The following is a 15477-nucleotide window of genomic DNA, read 5'->3' as shown; positions in this document are numbered from 1 at the left end:
TTCAAGCTCGATGGATAGATAGATTAATTGATTGATACTTTATTCATCCCAAGGGAGATTCAGGTATCGAGTAGCTTATTCAGAACATACTGTCCAGCAAACAGCACAGCAGAGCACACCGGAATAATCAAAAAGTCAAGAAAAGAAAAGAAAATACAAAAATTTTAATATAAAGTCTGAATTGGGAAAATAAACACTAAAGCTACATTTGTTTTCATGCAAAAAATAACAATCTGAGGAGATGGACTTGTAAAATTAGCAAAGGATTAGGGAAAATATATAGTTGGCTAGATTTTTATTGTATGTTTTATATTTTCCCCTTTGTATTTACTTAAAGAGACAGTTCACCCCAAAATCAAATACAGAATTTTTTTCTCTTAGATGCCATTTGCTCGTGACTAACTTAAGATAATCCACAGAACTCGTGAGCAGTTTCATGTGGGAGCTCTACTAAAGTAGAACAATATCACAGTAGTATTTTTTTGGTACTTGAGCACCACAAGCTAAAGCTAAAGCTACAAAGCTAAAAAAAAAAAAAAATCAGCATTTTTGATTATGGGGTTAACTGTCCTTTTTAAATCAACATTTATGTTAATTCTGTTTGTCTTCACTTTTCTGTTTGTCTTTACTTGTCTGTTTGCCTTTACTTTTCTGTTTCCCATTTAATTTACTGTTATTTTCTTGCTCCACCTGTTTTCCTTTCTTTTGATTTATCTCTGGATTTGCTGCCACCCAAACCGCCACCGCCACCACCAGCGGGCTTTGTGAAATCACCTTTTTCTGAGACTAAGCTTACGGGCGACACCTTCGAGCTGTACTGTGACGTGGTGGGAAACCCCACCCCGGAAATCCAGTGGTGGTACGCTGAGATTAACCGCGCCGACTCATTCAGGCAGCTGTGGGACGGCGCCCGTAAGCGCAGAGTGGTCATCAGCACGGCCTACGGCTCCAACGCCGTGAGCGTGTTGGGGGTCTCTCGTCTCACGCTGGATGACGCTGGGACCTATGAATGCCGAGCCAGCAATGACCCGCGACGTAACGACCTGCACCAAAATCCAGCCACTACCTGGATCCGTGCTCAGGCCACTATTACGGTGCTGCAGAGTGAGTGGTCACTGTAGAGGAAGCACCCCTCCCCTCTCCGTTAGCCTCCCTCAGACCTCTCCACAGGACTTCTAGCTGCCTCCTTCGGTCCCATTCCTCCCAACAGGCCTGGAAAATGAAGATAATCCAGCTAGCCTTGTACTTTACTGGCAGAATTGAGAAGTATTTTAGTTCAGTACTAGCTTCACCCTGCTCCCCATAGAGCTCAGTCTCCTCCCCGTTTCTGTTTCTACTTCATTTTTTCTTTTTCATTTTCTTATTTCCCTGAAATCTTTGTCATTCTGTTTAATTTAATGATTTCTTTTGATTATTATTATTATCTTATAATCTGTTTTTTACAGGCTGACTCACACAAAGTGTTACCTGGTGTGACTTTGTTATTTAAGAATCTGATGAAAAATAACAATTGTTTGTAGTATCAGTTTATCATGCTTTTATATACTTCTTTCAATAGAAGTTTTTCTTTCCAACTATCACCTGTCAGAATCTGAAATGCATGGAACATATGCAAAAACTAAAACTTGCGCGTGCTGAACTTCAGTTTAGAATCATCAACACTTTTTTTGGTACCAAACAAAATGTTTCAGTAGCAAAAGGTGCAAAAATCAGCCTTAAATTATCCGGTCATATTAGTCATCTATTTGTTGATCAGGTAGCTCCAGATTTACAATTAGAAGTTGGAAAAATAACCAATGGTAATGGACCTCCAAAGCAGTATTCAAAGAGTGAAAAACTGGGCTCCCCATGTTAATGGAAGAAAGTAGAGAAGCATCCAAAGGAAAGTGATCGTCACAGAAAGGAGGAAACTTGAGCACTTTTTTAAAGACAGGTCACAACCTGACCCTGGTCCTCTTGAGAAATGTAGATGAAATAATAGCCGTTAAATTCACCAGTTTGCAACTGTGCCTCATTTAGGCTGCGAACTCCAAGCTCCAAATATTTGAGTATAATTCTAATTGAACTTTGAAGCCCAAAGAATGGTATTTGAGACAACCCTGTTGAGCTGTGTTTCAGCTTGTAACTACTCCAAATGAGAGGATCGATAATGTCTACATGTACAAATGAGATATTGATAATCAACATTAAGCAAAATACAACAGCTATTTAATGTCATCTCTAAATTAAAACTAAATGTAAATAGACCGTGACCTTGAGTCGTCCACACCAGTTCCCAACATGAGTCCTTCTTTCATAAAAAGTAAATCTGTTGTGGTCGGTTTCGCTGCAAAATTACAATCGAAAAAATTATGTTTTTTTTATTTTAGCATTTTTTTACAGCAGTATTCCAGCAGTGTAATAGAACTTTCTCGTTGTATCCTGTACAGAAACGGTTTCCTGAGGAAATTTTCCCCACTCTAAATTACTGTTCCAAATTTTTAAATCAGCAACTTCCCTTTGTGTAATGATACTGGAGGTTTACATCACTTTTAATTGATTTAGTCGGATTCTTTTCTGTCATTGAGGTATGGCGGATTCAATCATTGCAGCTGAGACCAAAACACAGTGCTATAGTTACACAATTCATCCGAAATTGAGCTATAATAATAATAATATTATATTAATATAATATATATTATAATTTCAGATGCAGATTGTACTGTGAGCTTTGTAAAAAGTGTAATCTTCAACTCTGTAATTGAACGCTTTATAATGAAATGCACCTTGGGAGCTGCAGTTGGCGTCCCCTCTTACGTTTCTATGTGCACAGGCTTTTACCTTCACTTTTAGTCGAAGAAGCAGATATCTTCTAATGCAGTTGATCATCTTTTGTACTGATGATTCAACCGAGGGAGTTTCATTCGAGACTTGGAAGCGCTCCCAATTCCAAACACACAGAAAATGACTTCTACTTAAGGAAACCTCGATGCCCAAAATAATTCCTCCCACCTCATAACTCTATTCCTGTGCTATATTGTATAAGTGCGTATAAGCGTGTTTGGCTGTGGTGTCTGTGTTTAAACCCTTTGTGCGTTGCCGGTTACATCCTCCAACACACCCTCAACCCACGAGTCCCAGCAAACATCCCTTCTGTCGTAGCTGATCTGTGTTTTTCTTGCAGAGCCGTCAATCGCCAGCTCTGAACACACCACACTTCCTGTGGAAGGCGACGTTTACATTCTGCAGTGCAACCTGACCAGCGCCCACGGTGCCCACCAGGAGAGCTACTGGATGAAGAATGGAGAGGAAATCTCAGAAACACGCAGCCCGAATAAGAACACCGAGTACAAGTAGGAGTCGCAGCAAAACCTTTTTACAACTTTTGTGTGCGAGAGAGTGTGTCAAAGGGATAGTCCGGACATTTTGAAGTGAGGTTGTATGAGGTACCTATTACCTGCAGCAGATGGATAAGTCTAGAAAAGATTTATCATGTGCGTCACAAGAGTTTGTGTGCGAGTTCACTGTGTTTACATTCGGCAAATTCGGCTATATCGTTGCTTAAAAATCAGTCTTGTGTAAATATGAAGATGTCACTCGTCTGGAAATAGGAGTGTGCTTTCCTACACTGTGACAACAATACGTGGATGTAGTATGAAGTTGCTTTCACGCTACACTGGCTACAGAAAATGAGCCCAACAGCGGGCTCTCCTCATGGCAAAGCAGTCTGCTTGTGAGTAAGGAGGGGGGACTGCAGGGTACACTAGCTGGCTATTTCTTATATAATTTGTGGTCTGATGAACAGTAAATCCATCCAGAGATGCTCTATAACAACTGAACCTTCTCTGCTTTTGTGTAAAATGTGTTAGGGAAAAATAGATGCCTCTTGAGCTCTGATTATAATGAGAACATGATGTCATTTTTACACAAGCCATAACTTTCTAGCCATAACTGCAGTAGATGGCGGTGGGACCACCCTCAGTTTTGTGAAACAGGCGGGATTACCAATAAAGAAGCAAAACAGTGAACAACAACAAAAAATATTTTAGCCACCTATAAAAAAAAATCAATATCAGTTTAAGTGTCCGCTATATTTAGAATATTTTCACCACCTTCCCTTTCCATCAGACAGCCCAGGGAAGCCATTATCTACACTCTCTTTAAAGTCACCTCCTTTAACAAAAACAGTCATTTTACCTCACAGAAGACAAGGAGTTGCTGGTCCACCACTGCCTCGATCAGTTAGTTTGTTTGTGTTATTGTGTGTCTTCTGTGTTTTTATAGGTTAGTTCAGATTCACCAAAGCCACAATAACACAAACAAGCTACTGATTGAGGCAGTGGTAGAGCAGCAACTCCTCGTGTTCTGTGAGGTAAAATGACGTTTTTTGTAAAAGGAGTCTTTTGGCTTTGAAGAGCACGTAGATGATGCTCAGTTTCTGGTGAAAATATTCTAAACATACCCTAAACTGATACTGAGTTTTTTTTCTAAAATATGTTTTGCTGCCGGCCCAGTCCACAGTAGTAAATTGTTTAGCTTTTGCATTGGTACTACCACCTGCTTCTCCAAACTGCCATCCACTGTAGGTTATACACTAAGTACCTCACGTCAAAAAATCCAAACTATCCCTTCAAACAGAGTTTAGCAGCCTGGTGTGGGTTCACGTAAGGTGTTTTTCTGCTCTGCAGGCTGAACAAACCAAGAGGAGACGCCGCCGGAGTGTACATGTGTGTCTACACCTTCCAGATGTCTCCTCCAGCAAACGCCACCATCGAAGTTAAATGTAGGTGTTGATTTGTGAGCTGCGGGCAGTTTCAAGGCCACATTAGAGATGTCACCAATAAAAATGGCCCGAATGGCCTTGAGCAGTAGCAGCCCTGTCATGTGAGGACCTGTGATTTCAAACGGCTCTGTTGGCTGCTCACGGGGCAGCCGGCGCCCTTGACACCTCCATCTAACCAATGCCCGGCTCAGTGGCAGCAGATGGTGTCTTGTTTGTCTGATGGGAAGGGATTATGTCCCAACGGTAAAATCTGGTCAGCCTTTTCTGCTGTCACACGCATCACTATGGAGGCAAATTGGATTTCGTTTGCTTTTTATTTCATGGGGGTATGTCTTTTTTTATCTGTGAAGGAAAAAGATTCATAGACCAGAAAGATTTATAATGCACAGAATAATACAGACGGTTTGATGTCACATTAGACCAAACAGATATTATGAATGAAATATTTCATGTACTCCCTAATCATAACTAGAAAACTCCTCCAAAATCATTTTCTTTGTTAGATTAGTTGAGCAACTACATTTTATGTATGTTTGATTCTTGATTGGGAGTTTTCTTCTTTGATATTTCTCTACTTGTTGTGATCTTGTTTGCTGCATAATTTACCCTCTGCAGCTGTCTTCATGCATCTTGCTTGAAAAGGACTCAATTAATATATTATTATTATTATTATTATTATTATTATCATCATCATCTATATGATCTGAAACAAGGGGAAGAAGCTGTTCATTGCCTAAAAAACTTTTTTCCAAAAGCATTGCTAACTTAACTAATATTTAAAAGATAGATGTCATAAAAATTACATTATTTATTATCAGTTTCTCTTTGTAAATTAAAAGATGTAAAGTACAATTTAGTACTCATATTACTGTACCCACATTTATAAATGACTGCGCTGACAGTAAACCTGTAGGAGTTTATGTTTGTGAATTTTGTTGAATGTATAATAACACTTGATGCTTGTTGTTCTGTTTTTGTTGTTGTAGCTGCTCCTGACATTATAGGCCACAAGCGTAGTGAGAACAAGAACGAGGGCCAGCTTGCTGTGCTCTACTGTAAGTCTGTGGGCTACCCTTATCCTGTCTGGACCTGGCGCAAGTTCGAAAACGGCATGCACAGGGTATGTGATACGAATTTACTCTACCTGGCCACTTTATTAGGCACACCTATAAAACGTAATGCAGTCCGATCTGAATTCTACATTTAGGAAGATTATAATGATTGGTTGTTTTTTTGGTCGACACGGTCAGAGAGGATTTATTCAACTATGTTCGTATTATTGAGTCAGAAGTTAGTGTTGGACTCACCTGCGTCGTGCAGTCAGCTGCCAAAACAGAAAAGGTACTAATAAAAGTGTTAATTTTTATACATATACTTATACATTATTATTTTATACATTTACATATACATTTTTTATATTTGCCTATTCCAGAGTGACACGTTGTTATAATATTGAGAAAGCATTTTGACAGTAAAATAGTAAAGAAAAGAAAAGGAAAGAAAAGAAAAGAAAAAGCCCTATGATAAAGTAGTTTTTTGCTTTTTTTTGCTTTGTGTGGGTTAAATGTTCCCTATGTCAGAACTTATTTGGAAAATTAACTATATTCAAAACACAAAAAGACAAAAAAACCTCAGACCTTGTGAGACCAGCCTCACCCTTTGATACCACTAAATTGTACACGCTGAACCTTTTGAAGTGCTTTATATGGGGAACAAAGATTTAAACAAATCAGCATTACAATTAGATTAAATGCCGGCAAATAAAAAAATAAAATGTGCAACAAACAAATAAAACATTTATTAAAAATCCATGACATTTAGGAGATAGTTCAAGAAGTGCTTTACTGTCATTTTATAACATGGTCCTGTAATGTAGCATGAAATATTGTATAATGCCCTAAAACTTCATCACCTTAACTACAATATAAAAGAAACTTGCTCCATGTAAACACAACCACTGTCATCCCTCAACATTATCTCTTTCTTCTCCCTCAACAGGAAATTGACAACTCTAGCGGACGCTTCTCCATCAACAGCAGAGACAACTACACCGAGCTCCACATTATCAACCTGGACATTAATTTAGACCCAGGCGAGTACCACTGCAACGCCACCAACATGCTCGGCAGCAGCGACCAGAAGATCGTGTTAAGGGTTCGCAGTCTCCTGGCCCCCCTATGGCCTCTTCTGGGGGTTTTGGCTGAGATCATCATCCTGATCGTCATCATTGTCGTTTATGAGAAGCGTAAGAAGCCGGAGGATTTACAAGACGGTGAGTCACCCGGACCGTTTTATTATTCTACTGTTTTTATTATAGAGGAGGGGTTTTATTGTTCAGCTTTGATATGTATATGCGGTTGATTTTGTGCCTTCCAAATCCCTGTCAGCGTGGTACGACTGTGAGAGGAGGCGCACTCTGTTTTTCGGTGTCCGCTTGAGTCATTCCTTCGCAAGAGACACCGGCAGAGTCACCTGACACTGTGCAGAGCCTGCATTCAATAATTAAGTCTGGCGAGGTTGACCCAACAGGCAGACACTGTTGCAGGAGGTCGCACCTTGTCAGGACAATTTTATGCATTTAATATTCATGAGAAATATGATACTGCAGTGTTGCGGAGGTGGACAGTTTCAATTATTAACAGCTTTCCAGGGACCTTGTGCTGTCCCTGAGCTGCTGCAAGCTTAACCACGAGACACATCATTTAGCTACACAACCTGGGATTTTCCAATACTACCGAGTACTTAATTTTCAAGAGTCTCCATATATCATAAATTATGCATTAATGGTATTTGGCTGACCTTTTTCTCTCAAACAGAATTTTGATGTTGTCACATGCTGATTAGATGCAACGTGCAGCGAATGACTGACAGCTCGGAGCTGTCGGTGGCAGCACAGGCACAGGACTGTTTTGTCATTATGGTTCATTACATGGTGTTTAAGTCACCTTGAGAGTCCTCACAGTCTTACAAAATGGATGCAGATTGTGTGAATCATGCAGCGAATTCTTGCATGAAATGTTAATGCTTCATACAAAGGTTAGTGATGGCTGTTTGATTATTTTAACAGATTGTTATAATATCTCCCATCCTCCCCCTTTTTCCCCTAAATTGCAAAACCCTTAACCTTGTTTGTGGTAAGTGTGAGACTTTGCATGCTTCATGAGTTATAATAAGCATTCAGCCTCATCTTCTTCCAGTTCACAGCACAGCAACAGAGTGTCAAGTGCCATTCAAAATGCTCCGTTTTTAAGATTTTATTTTAAAAACCCTACCTTCATGTATTTGCACTGCAGCGGTGAGATGGCATGCAAGTCACCGTAAAAAAACCCTGAAAATATTTTGTGTTTTTCAATCAATTCTACCATCTCTGTTTCACGCTGCTTCTATGACTTCATTACCCTCATTCGAGGGGTGATATTAATGCAGCTGCTCCTCACTAATCTCTCTCAGTGAACAGCTGTTCTTTGTGAGCGTCTGTGCATGACAACAGTATTTTTTTTAAAATATGAATTTTGCCTGTATGTAATTGTTTTAATGGCATTGTGCTACATTTGACTGCATTCTGTGTGTTTGTGAGTGGCCTCATGAGGTGGTTTTTCCTGCGGCATGACAGCCTGATGTTTACTATTTTGTTACTTCATCACGGCAACGTCTTCATTCCATAACAAGTCTGCACATACAGTTTCAATATAAAAACTCTTCAAAACATCAAGTGCACCATTCGTGAGTCCCAGCTATAGTTCTCAATGCTGTATGTTTCTGTTAAAAAAACAAAAACAAAAAACCCTTTATGAACGTATGCAACTTCCTTGCGATTATTCTATTTTCTTGGTCTTCATTTCTCCATATTTTCCCTTGCTGCCTCAGATGATGACCACGCAGGCCCTGTGTAAGTATAAGCATTTCAATATTATCTCTGTTTAGCTTGAAAATGTGTGTTTTGTTGTAGCTTATCATGATGTATTCACTGCTGCCTGTCTGTAGAGCTCAGTGTACAGTACACCCCAAATCTGGGTCACAAATAACTGGGAGCATCATGATGGTGCTTTTCAGCATTCATATAGATCACTGGGAAATATAATGAGTCAAGTTAGGACTTTTTTTAGCTGTCAATGACATCATACCATCTGTCCTAATTAGAGCATCCCTGCCCATGGTGCTCTTAGAAGCCAACACATTACTTCAAGTCCCCCTAATAACAGTCATAAGCAATATGCGAACTTTTAATAAATGTTTTTTAACCAGAAGGAAAGCTGTGCCTTAAACGTGCAATCTATCTAATGGCCAGCAGAAGGCGACTCCACTGGTTGCAAAAATAGGTTTATTTGTATCTTAGTTAAGACTTCTCACTTGATTTATTACCTCAGTAAACATTCTCATAAATAGTTTATGATCTCAGTCGCTCGCTTCAAGTCTTCTTTAACACAGCATGATGTTAATTTTGTAAATTATTTTCCCTTTTTGGCCTATTAGACAATAAAGCGTCTACGCTCTAGGCCAGGGTTAGGCAACCAGCGACTCCCTGTGGCTGTGACAGAAAAATGTATGTGAAATGTAACAGTTATTTCTTTACATTTTAATGTTCATTTATCATTGTTGTTGGCCCAAACATAATTGTATACTTCAGTTGCTAATATGTGTACCTTATATATGGCATTAAAAAATGTTTTAACATTTAAGTCAACTAAAATGTGTATCATAGCTTACAAAAGTCTAGAGCCCAGCACCTAAACCTTCATATTTTGTCAACTTCAAGTCTAGTTTTGAGTTTCTCTAAATTAGCTTTAGATTCCAAATCGCCTGAGATATTTCTTCGGTTTCCAGCTTCTCATTTGCGCTTGGGTCCTCACTGAATTCTGGCAAAATCTTAATGATAAATGCTCATTATTACTTATTAATGCTGCTAGGATAATTTAGACTTAGTAGGCTGTTTTGTTCTCATTGAAAGGGTCAAACCACTCTTTTGTTAGTAAAGGTTGCAGACCCCTGCTTTAGGCTGTGGCTACCTTGTGTTTTCCTCTTCTATAGTAGTGTGTCTTCAGATTATAAAGTTTAGCTGGTGGGCTGGTGTATGATCAGAAAATAAAATACAATATAGTTAAAACAGTTGATATAGAATATATGCATTGAATAAGTTATAATTGTTGAGAAATACTGTTCATTTATAGTAATTTGGAACTGTCCCTAAAGCCGCCTGCTTACAACTACATTATAGTGCTTCATATATAAGTGGTTTTATGTGCCACCTATAAATAGTTCAATTAATTTTATTAAATGATAACAACAACGCAAAATAACTATTTTAAAAATATAACTGGAACCAGGTGTGGTATATTACTCCAAAGTTAATAGTATAATTTGTGTTCATGTACTGAGGTGTTAAGTGTACACTAGAGCTGCAAATAAGTTTTGTTTTCGTTGCTGATTAAAGGGGCATTTCACTGATTATTCCTTTAGACTTCAGAAAGCTCCCATCAGAGCCACAGATGATATACACAGTCGCCCTAAATGAAATGAAATGATTGTGACAATGTGATCATTGACAGATAAAGTGTATATCTTCTCAAAACTTCAAACACATCACAATGAAAATGAAACCACAATTAACAGAGGATTGACAGAAAACAAAATTGTTCCAACTTTATGGGCAACCGCGTACTATGTAGTAGTAGTAATCAGTTGAGTGTCCCTTTAATGTACTCTTCCGTATGTTTTTTTCTAAATTGATTCTGTATTCAGCATACAGAGACAGAGCACAACGTGTCATACTCTGAAAACCACCACACCCACTGGAGGGGTAACAACACAGTATGCAACCAAGGCCTGAACCGCTAACAAGATGCCTTTAGCAGCTAAAAACATCAGATTTAAGCATCGGACTTCAGTACCCCATGTTTACCAGAGCGGACTAATTAGCTCTTAGTAAGCAACCTAAAGCACTTAGCTAACATAATACTGCATAGCTTTCGGATTTATCCACATTCCTCTAGAATCAAAATCCTTTATTTTAACTTACAGAAATGTAGTTAGTGTAAAACATTGTTTTGGATATTTAAATGACTGACTTTATTAGTGATAAATTAATATTAATTAGTGAAATTAATGAAATGTGTACAAATCCACTTCCACTTTTGTGGTTTAAAGCTTATTTTTTTTGGTTCTTCAGCTTATAGAAACTTTATCCTGTTGGTAGTGCTTCCCACCACATGGCAGCTTTTGGGTATTAGACAGAATTGACAAAGAGACCCCTTCATGCAATACAAAGTCAATAGAAAGCTGTGAAATGTTTCCCCCTCAGGTGTCGATGGGACTTTATTGCACTGTAAAGTGACATGATAAGATAACTTAAAATCGGTCACTTAATCTGATCAGCAAGCAAAACTATCTAATTTATGAATATGTGAAACAGACAACAGCAAATATTTTACTTTTTTATTCGATAAATGAATGAAATGATTTAAGAGTTATTCTAAATGGAATTAAACGATTTGCTGCCCATCAACTAATCAACCATTTGATAGATTGTTTCAGCACTAGTTCACACTTTTCTAATCTAAAGGAATAAACTGATTGTGTTTTTTGCTTTTCTAAAGGAAAACTAACTCGACCAACAACCACAAAGACAAGAATCTCCGCCAGAGGAATACCAACTGAGCAGCCTGTCTGCTGAGTAAGTATTAAATTATTAAGAGGAAGCCTGTGGCCACAAATTACAAGCTGATCCACCATATGATCTTATCACTGAACGCTCCTGCCAAACGAAAGAAATTGCCCGGATGGTCTGACGTAATGAGTCGAATGCTCTGTTTGTCTGCAGGTTTTGGTCCACCTGTATTGACCACATGAAGGTAAACAAGAGGGGAATCCATGCCAGTTGTTAATAGGATGTATCTGCCATTACGAGTCTGGTTGTGGAGAAGTTCAATGAGGCATGCCTTATGATTTTGTTGTGTGAGGGTGCAAATATGGAATATGGAATTGTTAACATTATAACCATTGTTGCAGCATGCAGTTGTTGAAGTTCATGATTTTTCCCTCTTATCCACTAATTTTACATTTTTACTACTTCTAAAATAATGCATGCAAGATATTGACCTTCTGTTTGATACAGAAATGGCTTTTTTTCTCTCTTTTCTTTCTTTTTTTTTTTTTTTTTTTGCTCTTTACTCTGAGAGTGGCTTTAATTAGATAGCCTGTACTGTGTGTTCTAGAAGAAAAACAAAACTCGGCAATGTCAAAGAAAATGCCGCCATAATCTGGTATGACAGTTGTGTACAGTTTTATCATATCCACTGAATACCATTTTATCAGAAAATATATATTACATTTTAAGGGCTTTGCAATGTCCCTCTAAATTTGATTAAGATTTACTTTACTGTATGTACTGTATGTATTAAATCACTATAACTATGTATCAGATCACCATTAATATAAAGACTATTCATATGATATGATGCACTTAAATGTTGAGGATAATGAAAAACTGTATAAACCTACTTTAGAGAATCTGTACTAATCATTCTAACATATTGTTTTATAATTACTGTATGTGTATTGTACAGCATGGCTATTATCCTATGCAATTATTATCCATATCAATATATTGAAAATCATTGCAGCTTTTGATTTCTCTGTGACAAAGCTTTAAACTAGTAGGATCACCGTAGAGCGTTGATGGCATACTACACGGCTGCATGAATTCTCTACAGCTGGCGTGGGAGGCGGCGAAAAGAAGCCCACGTCAGGACTGACACACGTGAAGCAATTCCAAGATCCCCGACTCATTTTTAAGAATAAATATCTGAAAAAAGAAAGTGTGTGTGCTGAGTCGGTTTCCTTCCAAAGCACAGTAGATAGTCAGTTATTCAGTTAATGATGCACACAGGCCGTCCCATGAAAAAAAATGAGAGCGCGTTGAGGACAGCTCCATCTAGTGAAGTTTAAGTGAGTCACATTAGGGGAACAAGGAGCAACAAACCTTCATCATACCAAGAATATATAAGATGAAAATAGACTTAAAAGTCAACAAACTGGGACTCATTGACAGTTTTCTCATGATCAAAAAGTGAAGGTGGTCAAAAGAATGCTTCTTCTTGCCAGTGTTTTTATTTGTAAACTCCAGATTAGATGTGAAAGATGGAGAATGTGACACTGCAAGCACCCAGGGTTAAATTATAGACATGAAGCTGTCATTCTGGTTAGATAAGATTATTGATAAGTGGAGGTGAAAATTTGTTTTGTTTATCCATTAAAGCTACAGTTGAGGACACTGAGGTCATCTTCTCAAGAGATTTGTGTTTTTAACAATTGTTGGAGTTAACCATCAAGTATTACAGACAATTACACACAGTTTTAAGTTTGATTCTGATATTTTTTTACATTCCAAATTCTTAAATTTGACAGTTTTACCCCTATTAGAACATGTTTTAAAAAAAAATGTAAGATAAGTTTCTACTCTGCTCATTCTACTCACAGGTTTACATTCATTCTGGTGTAAGTGAGATGCGTCCCGAGTGCTCTGTCCATACCATTTAACTCTGTTATTCTGTACCATGTAGCTCCGTCCATAACAGTAAAGTGCATCAAATTACACCTCTCTGTAATGCATCATATCAATGCCAAAATTCTGAGATTATATTGAAGTGAATCATCAGTGCAGAGCTATGCAACTCTGCTTCTGCAAACCTATGAAATGCCCAGTCTGCATTCACCCAAAGAAGCTGTTTCTAAGAAGCACAGAGAAGAAGCTGCATAAAGATTACCAGAGAGCAGAAATTTGCGATTAGGATATAGAAGTTAGAAAGTGTGGGCTGTTGTCAGCTGAAACCTGACACTGTGAGTCATCTCAACTTGTAAAAGCATTTTATATTACCAAAAGAAGGGGGTTGCTGTGGATGTAATTCCTATTATAATATAACCGTATCTTTTAGTTTTCATTATAAACCACTGCAGTTCTGGTAATTTATTTTTGAAAAGAATGATTTGAAATGCCTACAAAGGTCTTATCCTTAACTGGATGCTTGTGGTGGCTCTAAAAAAACCAAAGAACCAAAAAAGATTAAAATGATTCATTCCTCCACCAAAGTTATGTGATATGAAAATAAGTATTTGGAATTAGTGATTTTTTATTATTATGCAAAACAAAAAAAAGTAATATTTTGTACCTTGAACTCTTTGAATATGATGTGGTATATATTCAATATATATGTTATATAAATGGAGTGGACAACATAATATCTACTCCTGGCTTTAGTTTTAGACAGGTGCAACTACTTGTTAAACTGGCACCTGAGTATTTCTCTCCTCTTATTTTCTAACAGTAGTGGGCAGTACATTCAACAGTTTATGTGGAAAGTTGCAGCAGAAATCCAAAAGGGGGCGCTATTTTATCGTGTCTGTTGTCTGGCAGAACTAGAAAGCAGGTCTCATGTTTTTGGGCTATCAGCAATATTTCTAGAACCAGCTGGAGAGTAAAGAAACATTGTAATGTGTTTTACAACTTTTATAAACTGGTATTTTAATTGTCTGGCCCTGAGTTCCATGATGTAATGGTGTCCTGGATTAATATGTCAGTGGGATTCAAGCTGTAATAAGAAAAGTCCATTTCCAGGGCAAAGAGACATCTGTGACTTTGTGAACCCAAAAAAAAACAACAACTGGAACACAACTTTTGACAAAAAATGATTTGTTGTTCTGTCTTTGTGGGTTAATCTTACATTCAGGTGATGAGATGAAAGTTTAAATAACAAGTTCTCAAACAGGCCAGTGGGTTATATTTAATAACACATTTAGAAGGTAGATTTAAACTTTCATTAAAGGATTTATAGCTTAATTTATAATTAATTCACACAATAGCCTTCTGGACTTGTTCTACAACTTTCCTCCTCTGTGACCAGACTAGTTAGTCACTAGAGTAAGTAACTAGGTTAGTTTGAAGAATCCTCTGCAGACATGTTTTATAACACAAAGATTAGCACCCCTACTTAAATGCAGCTCAACATTTCCTCATACCTTAAACGTAAACTTAGCATCAGAGTTTTAAGCACAAGGTTAACATTGTCAGACAGCCACAGTTTGGTTATGTTTAGGGAACAGAAAAGGTGCATAGTGAAGCTTAGGAAAAGATAGTTTGATATAAGATAACTACTGTCAGATGTGAGGTAGTACAGTACAGTACAGTAGTTATGTAAGTGACGGAAAACGTGACGTAGAAGGTGACATAGCCATACAGATGTTAAATTGCATACACTTAAAATAACAATGTTAAATTTTGTTTAGCAGCGGTCTCCTCAGTCAGAGACTACTGTCCTGTGATTGACTGACCCATCCACCACGCCTCCACCCTTGGTGTTCTTAATTATATCTTTATACTCCGTGACCTCACTTCCACCTTCGCTCCGTCATAGTTACTGTGGCCTATGGGGTAATAATTTATATGTCCACATCCAGTGTTGAAATGTTACTAAGTACATTTACTCAAGTACTCTACTTTAGTACAATTTTAAGGTACTTTACTTGAGTATTTCCATTTTATGTAATTTTATACTTCAACTACACTACATTTTGAGGTAGATATTGTACTTCTTACTCCACTGTATACAGCTGACAGCTTTAGTTACTTTTCAGGTGAAGATTTAACATGAAAAACATGATACATTTTATGTGTTTTTTTTTTTAGAATTATACTTCAAAACTGTATATTAAGTAGTTAAAAT

At 37.6% G+C, this 15477-nt stretch overlaps 1 protein-coding gene across 3 annotated transcripts in view; it reads left to right on the top strand.

Moving 5' to 3' along the window:
* Positions 1-15477, top strand: part of LOC131973107 (neuroplastin-like) — a 33169-nt gene that overhangs the window by 7913 nt on the left and 9779 nt on the right. Inside the window, exons 2-8 of one of the 3 annotated variants that reach the window (XM_059334958.1) lie at positions 3164-3332; positions 4668-4762; positions 5749-5882; positions 6761-7034; positions 8630-8651; positions 11356-11432; positions 11580-12576. In XM_059334958.1, coding sequence (XP_059190941.1) covers positions 3164-3332; positions 4668-4762; positions 5749-5882; positions 6761-7034; positions 8630-8651; positions 11356-11416 — 755 coding nt within the window. In that variant the 3' untranslated portion in view covers positions 11417-11432; positions 11580-12576. Of the gene's footprint in view, positions 1-3163; positions 3333-4667; positions 4763-5748; positions 5883-6760; positions 8652-11355; positions 11433-11579; positions 12577-15477 lie in introns of those variants that run through there. The other 2 variants (XR_009394536.1, XM_059334959.1) reach the window with 2 other exon arrangements.

This window comes from Centropristis striata, chromosome 6, assembly GCF_030273125.1.
Source record: "Centropristis striata isolate RG_2023a ecotype Rhode Island chromosome 6, C.striata_1.0, whole genome shotgun sequence".
NCBI lineage: Eukaryota > Metazoa > Chordata > Actinopteri > Perciformes > Serranidae > Centropristis > Centropristis striata.
This window is presented reverse-complemented; position numbering and strand designations above follow the sequence as displayed.